Below are 17,502 nucleotides of genomic sequence, written 5' to 3' on the forward strand. Positions count from 1 at the left end.
TAAAAATGCAGGCTTTCTCGAGTAAGCCTCCATTACCTGATACAATTGGTCGGCCTGGAGGGTTGTTGAGATTCTTATGAACCTTTGGTAGTAGGTAAAATGTCGGAGTTCTGGGGTTGGTAACTGATAGATAATCATGTTCACCTTTGGTTATGCTGCCAGAGTCGAATGCTTGATTTATTATCTTCATGTATAGTTGCGTATAATTGGATGTGGGATCAAAAATACTTTTTTTGTAGCAGGATTGATCATTTAGTTGTTTATTAGCTTCGTTCAGATATTTTTCCACTGGCCATATTACCACATTCCCCCCTTTATCTGAGGGTTTAATCAGGATGTCGGTCCAGGATTGGATTTCTTTGATGGCTTTCTGTTCATCCTTGGACAGATTATAAATTGGTTTGGAGAACTTTCTTTTTTGGTATAACTTATCCAGATCCTTAGAAACCAAATTGGTAAAAACCTTTACTTCCGGACAGGTATTGTCACTTGGGAAAAAGGTAGATTTTTTCTTAAGAAGTGTTCTTTTGGATTGAGTGGGTATGGTGGTGTCCATCAGTTCTTCCAGGGCCTCAAGTGCTTCATCTTCCAGAGTTGATAAGTTAGGTGAAGATGGTAGATCCAGAGCAGGGTTTGTCGGTAATGATTGTCTGGAGAAATGTTTGGCAAGTAATAGTTTACGGCAAAAGAGTTGTAAGTTCACTTGCCACTGGAAACGATTAAATTTGGCTGTTGGTGAGAAACTCAAACCCATTCCTAAGACTTTAGTCTGATCTTCAGTGAGGGTATGTTCTGAAAGGTTAATGATCTGTAGTTGGTTGAGGCCTGGATTTATTTTGGATTCCTGCGGTTGGAATACCTGTTTGGGGATGGAGATCCCCATTTTTCCCGGCCTCTTCTTCTTGCCCCTCCTTGTTTTTCTTTTAGTTCTTTTCCTCTGGGGTTGAGTTCCCGTATACCTCGAGTTTGTTCTAAAAAACCCGATACCAAATTGTTCTCTCGTCTGGAGGTGGACGTATTTCTTGGATCACGTGACTGATAGTCGTATTCTTCTGTGCTAGAAAGTTCGGTTTCCGAGGATGAGGGAGTTTGGGGGCGTCCCGTGGTACGTCCTTTCCTTATTGGTCTAGTCCAAACAAAGACCTTGTTGTTAACAAAATCTCTTTTGTCTCTTGAAAATTTGCTCCTTTTGCGTTCTATAATGGTTTGTTCATAAATCTGTAGATCCTTCTTTATATTCTCAAATTTACTTTGGAACTTGGCATTCTGTTCCCATTGTTCCAAGTTTTTTCCAAGTAGTTCAATTTCTTTGGAGCAGTCGTCAAGGACAAAGTTGTTATGTTTGATAAGAATACAAATGAGGTCCTGTGAGCACTTGAGTAAAGTTGCTTCCCAGTCCTGTTTTAAGTTGTCAGTAAATAACTCGTAGGAAGGGAAGAGTTTGGGTCTTAGTCCTCTTGGTACTATTCTCTGTTTGTGGTAATTTTCTAGGCTTGTTAAGTCCCAATTGACTCGAGTTCGGCGTTGCAATAGGTATTTCAATTTTTGACAGTCTTCTTCCCAGTTGTGTTCAACTGTTTCTGTATTTATGTCTGTCGGGAAAATATTCTCTAGATCCTCTGTTCTGCGTCTTGTGCTGAGTTCATTTTTTAAGTTAAAGCTGGTCATATTAATTGTATGGGTAACGGGATGTGACTTGAGAGTGTAGAGGAGGAATTGGATTTTAGATCCTGATGGATCCGTGCGAGACTCAAGAGAGCTGAGCTGAACTCAGTATCCAAGTTGCTTTACTTTTGAGGGGAGTGGGGAATGGAGGGGTCTGCACAGGATCTCTCAATGTGAAAACTAAATGATTGATTAGGCATAGGGTAACCCTATGAATAATTCTGTGTAACCAACGTATGGCCGTGTTTATGAATAATTTCGGGCCGGCACTAGGTTGGTGGTGCTCCCAGAGGTAGTTCAGTAAACTGATACAGAGGGATTTTATGGTTCCTGTGTAGTACAGGAGCCAAAAGAGAAAGAAAGACTACACGTCTTTCCTGGGGCACTCATATATTAATTTGTGTAATATTGTAATGTTAAAAAATAACTTTTATTGGAATTCCTCTTAAAATGTAGAGGCTCTGAGGCAAACAAATATATAATTGTAAGTAAGAAAAAGGATGGAGTAGCTATATCTCGATTCAGGGATGATCCAAACGATTTCGTTCGAGTTGACTGTGTAAGAAGATACAGATCAACAAAGAAATTTTTTTGTACATATAGATAGTCTGCTCCGTTTAAGCAAAATATGTGTTCACATATGTGTCTCTCTAATAATGATGGTACAGTGGTTCTGAAATAAGTATAATTTGTTGGATATGATTTCAGAACGAGTTGTGAGTGTAGTCATATGAAATCACTCACACTGGGCTCACCATGATCAATATAGTTAGAGATAAAGTTTACTGGGTTTTAGTTATATTTCAACATCAAATCGGGACTTAGGACTAATCTTAACAGTCCTCCCCCATATAACAGTTGTTTTTCCCACCAATACAAGTCTCCTGCAACCTTATAAAAGCTTAATTACTCCTAATTGAACTTACAATCAAACCCAATTAATGGATATTTTGTTTACACAACCATTTCTCTAGTTTGTGGAGTTAGCATACTGTTTTATATTCTCTCACAAAATGCACTGAGACCTTTTTTCCTACTCTGTTATCTGTCATTACTATCCAGCGTCTTCTGAGCACTTTAATTCAACAACTCAGCAATTAGATCATCAATTAACAGGACCCATTTGGTCCTTATAAGCCATTAACGGAGGACCAGAGAGCAGGCAATTGTGAACAAGCTCCAAGAGCGAAACGTACGTCGCGTCACTTCCGTTTCCGGTTTCCGAACTTCCGGTCGGCGGACCGCGGACACCGGCGCGTGTGTGTCTCTCCACAGCACTCACCATCTACCCTGGATCCAGAGTGACTGCTCCCTTCTTCAACTACAACAAGGGGGGTTTTGACCCCTCCACCAAACAGTAGGATTATACTGCAGTCTTTTGAAGCCTTCACCTATTATTTCAATATACACATTTTTGTTGATATTCCGGCAACCGCAAATATCTTTTGCAACAAAATACTCAGGAAAGGCTTTATATCTATTATTATTGCACCTAGACTGTCATACCCTTATGAGAATTTATGACTGATCAGGAACCTAGTATTTCATCATTTTGTGTTATTCTGGCAACCGTAAAATTACTCAGTGCAATAATTAGCGTTTGGGACGGCATCCTATCCTATAGCAAATTGAACTGGGATTCAGGACCAATTTGGATAGTCCTCCCCCACCCCATTCACTTACCTCATTATACTCTGAATTTTTCAGAGTCTATGATACACAGACTATAAGAAACCGGGACCCAGGACTAATATTAATAGTCCTCACCCACACCGTTTACTCACCCTACTGTACTCCAAACCCATTGGAGTCCAGAATATCCGGACTAAAAGAGTTCCCGATATATTGACCAGACACCTTACCTTACTCTGGGCAACTTCTAGCAGGACATATTACCTGCGGTCATACCACACTGAGTATGCCCAACCTCGTCTGATCTTGGAAGCCAAGCACTGTGGGCCAGGTCAGTATTTGGTTGGGAGACCACCAGAGAATACCTGGCACTGCAGGTATTTTCATCCTGCCACTAGCAAACAGACCTGGAGCCCAGGTACCAGTCAATATTAACTAAAACCCAGTAAACTTTATCTCTAACTATATTGATCATGGTGAGCCCAGTGTGAGTGATTTCATATGACTACACTCACAACTCGTTCTGAAATCATATCCAACAAATTATACTTATTTCAGAACCACTGTACCATCATTATTAGAGAGACACATATGTGAACACATATTTTGCTTAAACGGAGCAGACTATCTATATGTACAAAAAAATTTCTTTGTTGATCTGTATCTTCTTACACAGTCAACTCGAACGAAATCGTTTGGATCATCCCTGAATCGAGATATAGCTACTCCATCCTTTTTCTTACTTACAATTATATATTTGTTTGCCTCAGAGCCTCTACATTTTAAGAGGAATTCCAATAAAAGTTATTTTTTAACATTACAATATTACACAAATTAATATATAAGAGTGCCCCAGGAAAGACGTGTAGTCTTTCTTTCTCTTTTGGCTCCTGTACTACACAGGAACCATAAAATCCCTCTGTATTACTTTTGTATGACCTCGAACTACCTCATGTTTCTATTTTTTGTATTTTTACACTCTGAACCCAGACAATGATATCTGTACACCTATTTTTACCTTTCTTCAATAAAAATTGCTTTTGAAAAAAAAACAAAAAAAATAAGCAACGAATAGGTAGGAACACCTTCTGACCTAAACCTGTCGGAAACTGCCATCTTTCCAACAAGATGGCAGTTTCCGACAGGTATTGAATATACCCTATAGTGTGCATTGAACCGTACTGTACAGCTGAACAACCTACATGCCGTCCTTCAGTCCTTGCAGCTTTTTCCTGAACAAACTGATCGTTGTTCTGCCTTTATTGCTATTTTACACATCCTGTATGAAAGTCTTGTTTTACGGGCCAAATTGTTTGTGTTACAGATGGATGCTAGTGATGTTGGGCAGGGATTGTCTTGTGTCAGAATTTAGAGGGTATAGAGCACCCAGTTCTTTATATTAACCAAAGTGCCACCCTTGTGTTACCCGCTATCTGGTGGTAGAAAAGTAATGTCTTGTAGTCAAGAGGGCTGTTGAGACACTCCCTTATTATCTTGAGGGGGTATACTTTTTGTTGTCACTGACCATGACCTCCTAAAAAAGATTAAATCTATGTGCCTTCCTTGCAAAATGGTACCTGACACTAAAAACTTTTTCCTTTGAGACTTGATAAATACTGTCTACAAATAAATATAATTATAATTTATACGGACCAAAAAGAAAAGGGGAAGAGACATTAAGTCTAATACTGGCCATATACTAGGTCGATAACATGTACGAATACACAATATCGACTCCTTGTGCCATGACTCGTGTACACATCGTACATGTTTTGTGTACGATTACAAAGCAATGCACGGTCCCGTGGGTCGAATGACGCATCCTCTGATCATACGTGCAGCCCATATTATCCGTCGTAATCGAATGTACATCGCACCATGTTTTATGCACATACGATGCATCATATGATTTTGAGTGGCATTTCCCTGGATTTTTTTTTGTTTTTTGTGAGGCACACAATGGATTGTTTAATGACGGGTCATTAGCACATCGTTTGTCACTCGTGAGGCCGGGACTGCCAGGTAGCTTTCCGGGGAGTTAAAGGGAAATCGTGAGATGACTTGCATCGGATGCGCGTTGTCCAAATATATGGCCAGCATTATAGGCGCAAATATGTTGTATTCTGTACCATCCCTGTTGCTGAATGTTTATTTTTAATCTAAGCTGCTTGTTTACTTGGTGCACATGATTCTACTACGTGTACCTGATATCATCAGATGACCTACTGGGACTACTTGAGTTATCATTACCAAGTGGCACAAACCTCTACATAAATAAGCATTATTTATTAACAGGCAGAAATTACAGGATTTTGTCAGACTTTTCTGCACCTTTAACAAAATGCAAGTGAAAAACTAAAAGGTACAAATACAACCGCTGCAATAAACTAGTTGCATAAATATGCACGTCCCATTAATTAATACTTTGTAAAAGAACCTTCTGCTTTATTAATACAGTGAGATTTTTTGAATTGTAATGAAGGTGTGTAGACATTTATATCCACTGCATGTCCTTTCATATTTTTACTTTTCAGAGCAATATTATTTGAAAATTAAACAATTTTAATAAAAATATAGTTTATAGACAACTATACAAATTAAGATGAAAATAATGTGTGTTTTAAGTTATTTAAAATGTTCTCTGTACAAAGAACTAATTTATTGGACACATAGTTTAAAGTACCTTGTGTATCATTAACAAATTTCATAAATGATTAATAAAAATCTATTCTATTGCGTTACAAAAAAAATGATTGCGAAAATAAAAATTTAAAGAATGTTTAAAATAAACTGATAAGAGACTTCCGGTTCCGTGCCTGCATGAGGAGACGCTGATTTTTATAGCTCTCCTGCACCTCTGAACATCGAGCCGCACAGAGCTTCCATTCTGCCGTGGACCGCAGCGGTTTTTGCAGTTGGCCGAAGGGGAGAGTGTGGGGTACCACATGGACAAGTTTTTATCCGCATCTATGCCCCCAAAGTGCAAAAATCTAAGTCTGAACGCCGGCAGCCGGAATCCAAGATGGCCGCCGCTTCTGAAACTAAGGTGGGAGCACATGCTGCTGGCACTGATAAACACTCACAGCACGCCCTACACCCCTTTACAACTTACCCCAGCCACCCCTGTACCTGCTTCTGATAACCCTGTTACGTACTCAGACGTAGTGAAAGCATTACAAGTGGCTATGGGGCCGATTATGGATACACATTCAGCCAAACTGCAACAAATCATACGTGATATGAAGTCACAAATGAAGCAACTTTCTAAAACAGTAGGAAATAATGAGCAGCGTATTGGAGAAACTTTCCAAGAGGTCACTGAACTCAAAACACAATATGAACAGTTACAGAAATCCCACTACCACCAACTACTTACAAAAGTAGACGCCCTTGAAAACAGGTCACGACGATGCAATCTACATGTCGTAGGATTGCCTAAATCACTCAAAGGCCCTGAGCTGTTTACTTTTTTACAATCTACCCTGCCTGATTTACTGGATATTGGTGAAGACTGTACGGGTTTGGTTATAGAACGAGCGCACCGCTTGGGCCCCCCACGGTCCGGCCCGGACAGCAGACCCCATGTAGTCATTTTCAAAACTCTCAGCTTTGTCCACAAGGAAGCCATCTGGGCAGCATCATGGCAAAACAGGGATCTTAAATGGTTGGGATCCCGACTGTTTATTTTTCAAGACTATTCTTCTGAAGTGATGAGAGCAAGGAAGGACTTTGCACCTCTTTGAACCAAGTTGGTGAAGGATAAAAGGAAATTTGCCTTGTTGTTTCCAGCACGTCTCCATCTCTTTGAGGGCAATGCATTTAAAGACTTCTCCACTGTCTGTGATGCAGAGGGATACCTGCGTGAAATTGTTCAGACAGATTGCAGTCCCTCTGAGGACCCAGCTGATCTTTAATGAGATCTGTAGTTTGTGATTATTTGGTCTTATCTATCCCTGAAGAGATGCTCACATTCAGTCTGGCCGTGACCTCTGTGTATACAAACTTACAGCTTCAACTGGCAATATATGAGCACCTTGCGGTCTCCTTGCTAACAATTTTTTTTTAATCTCTTGCTATTATTGCCAGGTTGTCTTCTTTCACCGGCTTAGACCTCACTCATGATCTAATTACTCTCCCGGTTTAGAGTTATACATATTTGTCCTCCTGTAATTGCTACTATGATCATATTTGGCCATATACAGTATTATATCAATAATGCTTAATGATATAGGGGTTCACCTGTTTCATTTGGCAATGTTTGCTCATGTGACCCTTTTATATTTCATCTAGTTGCTGCTTTACGTCTTGATTTATATTGGCTATGTGCCCTGCCCTCATATATACTCATTCATGAATAATTATGTTTTTTTTTATGAAGGCTAGGAGCACCTACCATGTTATGTTTTATGTTTGTTACAACTTACCCGCGTGTTAGTCTGATGCTGGAAGATCTAAACCCGGAAGTTCACCTCGCCTGTGTGCGTAACATAGGAGTGTACTTCCTTACCGGGGTATATTCTCTATGTTTGTTTCCCCAGTTGTTCCTTCCCCCCCCCCCCACCCCTCTTCCCTTTCGCAACTCCGATTTTGTTCTATCTTTTATTTTATTATCATGTGGAATATTTTCAATAAGTGGTCTGGGATTCTTCTTTGCTTGCTTACTTATATATTATCTCATGTATGGCTAGTCTAACATTAGGCTCTCTCAATGTCGGTGGCTTTCATTCCCCAGCTAAGAGGAAGAAGATATTGATATACCTGAACAGAACACAAATTGATATAGCATACTTACAGGAAACCCACCTGCTACCCCCTGAAATGTTACATAGAAACATAGAAACATACAATTTGACGGCAGATAAGAACCACTTGGCCCATCTAGTCTGCCCCTTTTTTATTTTATCCTTTAGGCAATCTCAACCCTTTTTTAACCTTGATTCTTTGTAAGGATATTCATATGCCTGTCCCAAGCATGTTTAAATTGCCCTACAGTCTTAGCCTCTACCACCTCTGATCGGAGGCTATACCACTTATCCACTACCCTTTCTGTGAAGTCATTTTTCCTTAAATTTCCCCTGAACCTCCCCCCCTCCAGTCTCAATGTATGCCCTCGAGTTCTAATACTTCTTTTCCTTTGAAGAATGTTTCCCTCCTAAACTTTGTTAAGACCCTTTATATATTTGAAAGTTTCTATCATGTCTCCCCTTTCCCTTCTCTCCTCCAAACTATACATGTTAAGATCTTTTAGCCTTTCCGGGTAAGTTTTGTGATGTAGGCCATGCACCATTTTAGTTGCCCTTCTTTGTACACTCTCTAATGTATTTATATCCTTCTGGAGATAGGGTCTCCAGAACTGGACACAGTATTCCAGATGGGGCCGTACCAATGACCTATACAGTGGCATTATCACTTCTTTTTTCCTGCTACTGATTCCTCTCCCTATGCAACCCATCATCTGACTTGCCTTTCTCATTGCTTTGTTGCATTGCTTTCCTGCCTTCAAGTCACTTGAAATAGAGACTCCTAAATCTCTTTCCTCCTCAGTAGTTTCCATTATAGTACCCTTGATACTATACTTAGCCTTTGGGTTTTTGAGACCCAAGTGCATGATTTTGCATTTTTTAGCATTAAACTGTAGTTGCCACGTTCTTGACCATTTCTCAAGCCTACCTAGGTCATTAATCATTTGTGTGACCCCTCCCGGTGTGTCTACCCTGTTGCATATCTTTGTATCATCTGCAAAAAGGCATATCTTCCCTTCAATACCATCTGCAATGTCACCAACAAAGATATTAAAGAGAACTGGACCAAGTACAGATCCCTGGGGTACTCCACTGGTAACATTTCCCTCCATAGATTGCACTCCATTAACTACGACCGTCTGTTTCCTATCCTGCAACCAGGTTCTTATCCATTTCACTGATTTATAATCCACCCCCAGGCTTTCAAGTTTATTTAGCAGTCTGCGATGTGGGGCAGTGTCAAATGCCTTACTAAAGTCTAGATATGCTACATCTACAGCTCCCCCTTGATCTATTATTTTCATCACAGAGTCAAAAAAGTCAATAATATTTGTTTGGCATGATCTCCCACCAGTAAATCCATGCTGTTTTGGATCCTGTAAGTTGTTTGATTTAAGATATTCCACTACTCTTTCTTTTAATAGTTTTTCCATTACTTTCCCTACTACTGATGTAAGGCTTACTGGTCTGTAGTTACTTGCTTCTTCCTTGCTTCCACTTTTGTGCAGTGGAACTACATTTGCTCTTTTCCAGTCCTCTGGAATAGCACCTGTATTTAGTGACTGGTTAAATAATTCTGTTAAAGGTGTAACCAGCACATCTTTTAGCTCTTTGAGTATCCTTGGGTGTATCCCATCTGGTCCCATTGATTTATCCACTTTTAGTTTTGAAAGTTCTGTTAGGACCTTCTCCTCTGTAAATGTATTTTCATCTACCTTATTTTTATGAATGTCCTTGCAATTTAACTGTGGCCCCATCCCTTCTTCTGTAGTAAATACTGAGCAAAAATAATTATTTAGGTGATCTGCTATTGCCTTGTCTCCCTCCACCAAATGCCCACTCTCTGTCTTAAGTCTTATTATTCCTCCATTTGATTTTCTCCTTTCACTTATATACTTAAAAAAAGTTTTGCCCCCTTTATCTACTGACTGGGCCATTTTCTCCTCAGCTTCTGCCTTTGCACGTCTGATCACTTTCTTAGCATCCTTCCGTCTGTCCAGATACTCCTCTTTGTCGTTATTATTTTGAGTCTGTTTGTATTTCCTAAAAGCCATCTTTTTTGCTTTCACACTAATTGATACTACTTTTGTGAACCACACTGGCTTCCTTTTCCTGGTGCTTTTCCTAACCATTTTGATACAAAGGTCTGTTACACTTAGTAATGCACTTTTCATTTTTTTCCACCTCTCCTGCACTCCTTCCAAGTTCCTCCAGTCTGCCAATGAATCACTTAAACATCTCCCCATTTTTGCAAAGTCTGCATTTCTAAAATCCAACACCTTTGTTTTTGTGTGAGAGGAGTTGGATCCTGTCTTTATTCTAAACCATACTGCTTGATGATCACTGGATCCCAGGTGCTCGCCCACATATATATCAGATATCCTATCACCATTTGTAAGAATTAGATCTAATATTGAGTCTTTGCGAGTGGGCTCCCTCACCAATTGCTTGAGAGATGCTCCCTGTAAGGAATGTAGAAATTTGCCACTTGTAGCTGAACTTGCAAAAGACCCCTCCCAATTTACATCAGGTGAATTAAAGTCTCCCATGATTATGACTTCTCCCTTAAAAGCCATTCTAGAGATGTCCAACAATAGGTTCCTGTCCAAATCCTGCCCCTGGCCAGGTGGTCTATAGATCACCCCAATGCGAATAATGTCCTTCTTCCCAGTTTCTATGGTGACCCAAAGGGCCTCAGTTTTGGCTTCAATATTTTGTATTAAAGTAGCATTTATGCTTTTTTTTCACATACATTGCTACCCCTCCTCCTATTCTTCCTATTCTATCTTTCCTAAATAAATTGTATCCTGGTATAGCTAAACACACTACGCTGGAAAGTTCTTTTATCTGCCCCGTTCACCTCTAAAGCTAGAGGTGTAGCTGTCATAGTGAAGGCGTCATTAGCAACCATTGTGCACTCCTCGTCAATCGACCACCAAGGTCGCCATATAGCCAATGTGTTAATTGATCAATCTAGATATATATTATGTAATGTTTTTGCCCCGAATGTATATTCTAGGGATTTTACTGTTAAAATTGTGTCCAAATTGTACGCATATGGTACTGTCCCTATCCCCTTAGGGGGGGATTTTAACATAGTGGCATCTCCACAGATGGATATTTCCTCCCTTATACGTGACAAACGCCGGGCCCCAAAGCTAGGCATTCTCCAGCAACTTTATCTGGTAGATGTGTGGAGAGCCTCCTACCCTCTGGAGTGTGATTTCACTTGTCTGTCTGCAGCTCATGGTACTCTTTCCAGGATAGATTACATTTTTATGTCTAATCATTTATTTACACATCTCCCGGATTCTAATATAGAACCTATTTGTGTGTCCGATCATGCTCTGTGTTGGTTTAAAATTGCTTTGGTTTTCTGATAAGGGCCCATACAAACAATGGTGTTTCTCCTCCCACTTATCTCACTCCTTAAAGTTTAAAGTTTAGAGCTGCATTGGAAACCGTCTGGGTAAATTATCAATTTCACAATGCTGATATCGCATCTTCCTCCCCCACACTTTTTTGGCTAGCCTTTAAACCTGTGCTTAGAGGAGAGATTATTTCTTATTGCGCACATAAAGACAAACTGTTTCGCTCCTCCTACGTAGAATTGCAAACCAATCTGACTGCTTCTTACCAGTTATTTAAGACTATACCTACCTCAGCCAATAAACTGGCATATTTGACCCAAAGGGCGGCTTTTGATAATATGTTATCCCAAGTGGAGTCCAAATATACTTTTAACTCTGCCTGCAAATTTCATAGACATGGAAATAGGTCGGGGAAGCTGTTATCCAACCTACTTAGGGGCCAACTCACCTCCAGTACAATTAAAGCTCTTAAAGATAACAATGGTAAGACCACTTCTTGTGGCAAGGAAATCTCCAATATTTTACATGCCTTTTACTCTGAGTTATATGCCTCATCGGAAACTAGTACTGAAGATGGCGCTGCCTTTTGGGACAAAGTGACCCTCATCCACATGTCCTCAGATCAAGCCTCATCCCTAATGCAGCCCATATCTATTGATGAAATACGACGTGCTAATAAACAACTTAAAACCAATAAAGCTCCAGGCCCCGATGGAATCTCAAATGACTTCTATGAGATTTTAGGCCCTAAAATAGAAGATACCCTTCTAGCCGTTTTTAATTTGCCTATATCAGGATCTGACCCCCTCTATAATTCTGCCCTGTTGAAACTCTTACATAAACCTGGACGCGACCCTCTATTACCCAGCTCCTATCGTCCAATTTCCCTCCTGAACACAGATTATAAACTATATACCAACATTTTAGCTGATAGACTTAAACTCATTCTTCCAACTATTATACACAAAGACCAAACAGGGTTTATTATGGGTCATCACTCTGTAGGGAATGTTAGGAAAGTCCTCACGGTTATGCAATGGCTAGAATCCTCTAAACAAAAAAAGTCCCAGCACAATTTTATCACTCGATGCAGAAAAAGCCTTCGGTCTGGTAGCATGGGAACACTTCTTTAATTGTATGTGCAGATTTGGCACCCCAATGAATTTATTCTGACACTGCAAAGGCTATATAAGGGTTCCTCTACACAAATTTTAAGTAATTGCTACCTTTCCCACCCTTTTTCTATTTTATAGGGCACGAGACAAGGTTGCCCTCTCTCACCCCTCCTCTTCGCTATGGCGTTGGAACCACTGGCAGCAGCCCTCCGCTCAAATTCCCTGTTTACTGACAATCAATGATGTAGAGGTCAAGTTGAGCCTCTTTGCAGATGACATGTTGTTATTTATATCTCAGCCTTTACAGTCGCTTACTGCTATTATATCCACGATAGACAATTTTAGTGCGTTTTCAGGTTTTAAGGTGAACTACTCAAAATCAAGGCCCCTACCTATAGTGAAGGAAGCTAATTACTTTACATCACACCCAACCTTAGCCAGGTTTGCTATTTGTCACACCCCTCTTAAATATCTTGGGATTCTTATTCCAACTACTTTAAGTTCACTTTATTCGGTCAACTTTCCACCAATACTGGCTTCAATTGTAAAATGAATGAACCATTGGACACATTTGCCCCTTTCATTATACGGTAGAATTGCAGTCATAAAAAGTGTGTCATTTCTCAAACTTTCGTATATACTACAAATGCTCCCCCTTTGTCTTTCAAGATGGGATACCGACGCCCTAAATGCTCAATTTACTAAATTTATGTGGCAAGGTAAGAAGCCATGCATTGCTTTTTCAAAATTGATTCTTCCAAAGGCGCAGGGAGGTTTTGCTGTACCAGATGTTACCACTTTCACCCAAGCAACTCATTTTCGATATATCTCAGACTGGTTGAGGCAAACCTCTGTATTTACCAATACTGCACTAGAAGATGCACTTTTCTTCCCTTTTTCCTCTAATGCATTATTGCACTCTCCCAAATCATTGATCCCTGCACCCATTCACTCAAATATATTATTTTCAGATGTAATAGAAGTTGGTGTGCCATCAATAAATGCTTACACAGGGATCATACTGACACTCCTTTTGCTACCTTTTGGGGAAATCCCAGTTTTATTCCAGGTCTAGATAATTCATTGTATCTGAACTGGAAAGCGAAGGGGATAATAGCGGTAAAAGACATCTTTAATCCGGGTGGCACCATCCGCACTTTTGATTATCTCCAAAATACTTTTGGTCTACAGAGAGGGTGGTTCTTTATGTATCTACAGGCTAGGCACTATGCTCAAACCAAAACTGTAAAACCAAGTGTGTCCCAATCCAAAGATGTGATTCTAGAAACTATGGCTTACATTAAAATCAAACCATACAAAATTCGTTATTTATATCCATTTTTTTTTGAGCCATCTACGGTAGCAGTTTGGTCTCGCTCCCTTAGGAGCTGGACTCGAGACATCCCTTCCATTCAGTCATCTACTGTTTGGACTGATCATTGTGAGGCCACCCTTAAACGTATCCCATCTGCGACACTGCAGGAAACACATCTAAGGATTATACATAGGTCATACATCTCTCAAGCGCAGAGAAAATTTATGGTAGCAGAAGAAACGGGCAGATGCCCAAAATGTAATACCAGTAAAGCTGATTTTTTTCATAACTTCTGGGAATGTAGGAAGATCAGACGATTTTGGGATAAAGTTATCACTTATATCAATAAACTTTTTTCTCTATGTCTTCTCAAAGCCCCTATCCCTTGCCTTCTATTGAATTTCGATGAATGGGATTTAGAACTATGCAAAACTATATTGTCTCCTATGTTAACGGTTATTTTGACCATCGCCAGTAAACGTATTTTACGACACTGGATCTCTAGATCCCCCCCTTTTCTACAAAAACTTCAGTCAGATATTTTAGAAATACTTTATTATGAACAAAGTGCTGCATTTCCAGAGATTGAGACTAGTGTAGTAAAGTTCTATAAAAATGGGGTGACTATATAGTTCGACTTCCCCAGCGTATACAAGATCAACTTCAAACAGTGTTTGAGGGCACTGATTGGTTTTTAAGACAGAAGCTAATGTAATTCCTATCCACCACGATAACTTATTTTTGTATTTCGGAGTTGCCACTGCCTTTTCCCTCCTTCCCTCTGTTTTGTGTTCCTCCACTCCCCACCCACCCCCTTTTTTATTCTTAGCATACCTCTCATAAATTTTTCTGATGTTATCCATTTATGCCTGGTACATTGGATTTGAATAACAAGACTGCTTGTCATTTCTTTGATCATTCTTTTGGATGTAGCAAATGTTCTGTACACCGTGGTCCTTTGCCCAAATTTTTGGGCATTATTTTGCACTGACTGTCATCCTTTGTTTTTTGTTTTTCTTCTCATTGTACTTTGATGCCTTGAAGTTAACAATGTACCAATATTGTCGGCATGTTATTGATTTTCTATATATATCAATGGAAAAATTTTGTAAAACCCAATAAATCGTTTATTCAAAAAAAAACAAAAACAACTGATGATTACTGATAAAGATTATAAGTAATGATGGCTTTTTAAGTAAGTAGGTGTTTCTTACAGTAATAAATATTTTGCATTCTTTTATTGTGTATTTCTGTAGGGAGACTACAAAGCAAATGGTGGGATTTCTGGAACTGGTTAGTATGTCTAAGATTATTTACAAATAACAACATGAAGTTAAAGACATTTAGGTCATGCATGACAGACAATGGAAATGCACTAAATTATTGCTACTGATTGTGCTGCATTTTCCAAGCTTCAGTTTACTAAAGGAAAATTACCTACAGTACTGTATAAGGATCTTCAGTCAGTGTCTTACATGTCTCTGGGGTATATTTACTAACCGGCAGTTTGTCAGAGCTGCCGATGATCAGAGGCTTTGATCTGTGGAGTTAAAGTCGACTTTGAAAAGCCAACCATTAGTAAATATATCCTTAAATCACTATGGCATAGGTCCAGATGCTTACGTTTCCTACTGCTAACATACATTATACTGTGCTGTCACTCACCTTCATGCATCAATGTTTCAAGAAACTGCGCATTTTGGAAGGGTGCAATGCAGTGATTAACCTCTCCAGTGCTGATTATTGTAATTAGGGGCATCCTTATAAAGTTGGTTTCTTCAAAAGCACAGTGACTAGTTACAAGAAGTGTAGGGACAGCAATGTATAATCTGAGGATAACATATACACAGCATGATTGTTTTCATTATATGAAAGATGAACCAATACCATCTTCAGTCAAATGTAGACTTGCCTACTATCCCGGAATGGTGTGGTGACCCTCTCAGCCCCCCAGAAAGGCAGGTAAGTGTCCCAGATTTAGATGCACACCTTACACTCCCCTTCTGCTGTTAGTGGAAAGTGCAGGGGCTGATGATGTAGCCCCATCCCCCGCTCTACAGTGCCTGTCTCTTCAGCACCATAAAGAGAGGGGGCGGAGCCACGATGATGCATCCTCAAGGCTCACCCCTTGCAGCCCACCGCCCTGTCAGCCACGCCCCTATACGTCGACTGGGCTGGTCCAACCTGGAAGAGGGGGCAGCCAGGTCAGCAAGTATGGTCAAAGGACAGATGAAATAGCATTAAGCCAGCTAAATACTTGCCATTGGTGTTAATGCTTACTATAGTAGTGTATCCTGAGTGGCTTCATTTTGTACGACACATCACTACCTGTATTCTAGTTGTATATGCTACTACCTGCTCTACCTGTTCTTTGCATGGGAGTTTCTGATCTTCATGGTTGTACATATAAATGAGAGTTAAAAATTTGGTAAATCTATAGAGATGTAAATTTGAGGCATCTTAATGTAAGTAAATATTAATCCGTGTTTCTTGGTGTTGGAGCACCCGTAGCAGATACGGTAAAAAGTGACGGGACCATTTTTGTAGTTTATTAAATTCAACACACTGGAGGTGCAATCCAAATTTTGATCCGATTGTTGATTTGGGCGTTATTGTTCACGCAACGCAAGCCACGCATCGGTCATTATGTCAACCCCTTTTCATCCCCTTAGGGGAGGTTTATTAAATTCAAATTACGTAGTTTTCCTATTTCCCACCTGAAGAGTACCTATGTTGAATGTCAGCTTCCTAACATATTGGGAAGTAAGAGAACTACTGATGAGTGAGTGACAGCTTTCGCATATATATATATATATATATATATATATATCTTAATATACATGTGTGAGAGATAGAATTGTTTTTGTTACGTTGGAACGAAGATTGGAACATAATATGGGGTTAAGGTACAGTGGTCACTGCCCAAATTTCAGGTATAATGTAAGGTTACTGCAGAAACAGCCTCAGCCTCGCTTTGGGACTGGAGACTGCTGTATAGTGCCGGCACATTTCCTTGATTATCCAGGCGCTGAAAGTGGAAGAAACAACATCCTATTTTAAGAAGCTCAACAACTACAATTGCCTGAACACTTCAAGAAGGCTAACTATATATTGTTTAATCTTTTAAACTTTCCCCTTTGATCAACAAGTCCCACCATTAACAATTAGGAATTTCCTATTAATGTGCATAGCCACAAGACAAATGCCATTAGATAGTAGCTATAATGAATCTAGTTATTGTATAGAATACAATTTCTGCCATATTAGTCCCATCAAAATTTATGACACATCCATTGTTATAAACTGGCATCTTTCTCGTCAATCTTACACAAACTATTATACCACTCTTTATCCATAGACAGGGAGTCCCAGTTGTTACACAAGATGCATCCCACCTAAGAGCCCATAGGAGCTACTCCATGACTCCTTTGTATATTGCCCAAGTATCCCAAATTCTATTTCACCTTCACTTCCCATAGATCACCAGTATGTGCTAATCACTAACTAAACACAAGTTTATCATCCACCCCACTCTAATCTATAACACGTGTTAACAAAATATTTGTTCATTCTTTCCTTTTGTTATCAAACATTAGACCAAACATATAGCACAAAAGATTTTCACCACACAGACAGGAGACAATTTACTGGAACAATGGAAT

At 39.6% G+C, this 17,502-nt stretch overlaps 1 protein-coding gene and 1 pseudogene across 1 annotated transcript in view; both read left to right on the plus strand.

Moving 5' to 3' along the window:
• LOC134929572 (uncharacterized) overlaps positions 1-17,502 on the plus strand; it is a 213,221-nt gene that overhangs the window by 116,155 nt on the left and 79,564 nt on the right. The window contains exon 4 of the mRNA XM_063925163.1: positions 15,097-15,133. Coding sequence (XP_063781233.1) covers positions 15,097-15,133 — 37 coding nt within the window. The remainder of the gene's footprint in view (positions 1-15,096; positions 15,134-17,502) is intronic.
• On the plus strand, positions 3,560-3,677 carry LOC134930029 (5S ribosomal RNA; annotated as a pseudogene).

Source organism: Pseudophryne corroboree, chromosome 5 (genome assembly GCF_028390025.1).
Source record: "Pseudophryne corroboree isolate aPseCor3 chromosome 5, aPseCor3.hap2, whole genome shotgun sequence".
Lineage (NCBI taxonomy): Eukaryota > Metazoa > Chordata > Amphibia > Anura > Myobatrachidae > Pseudophryne > Pseudophryne corroboree.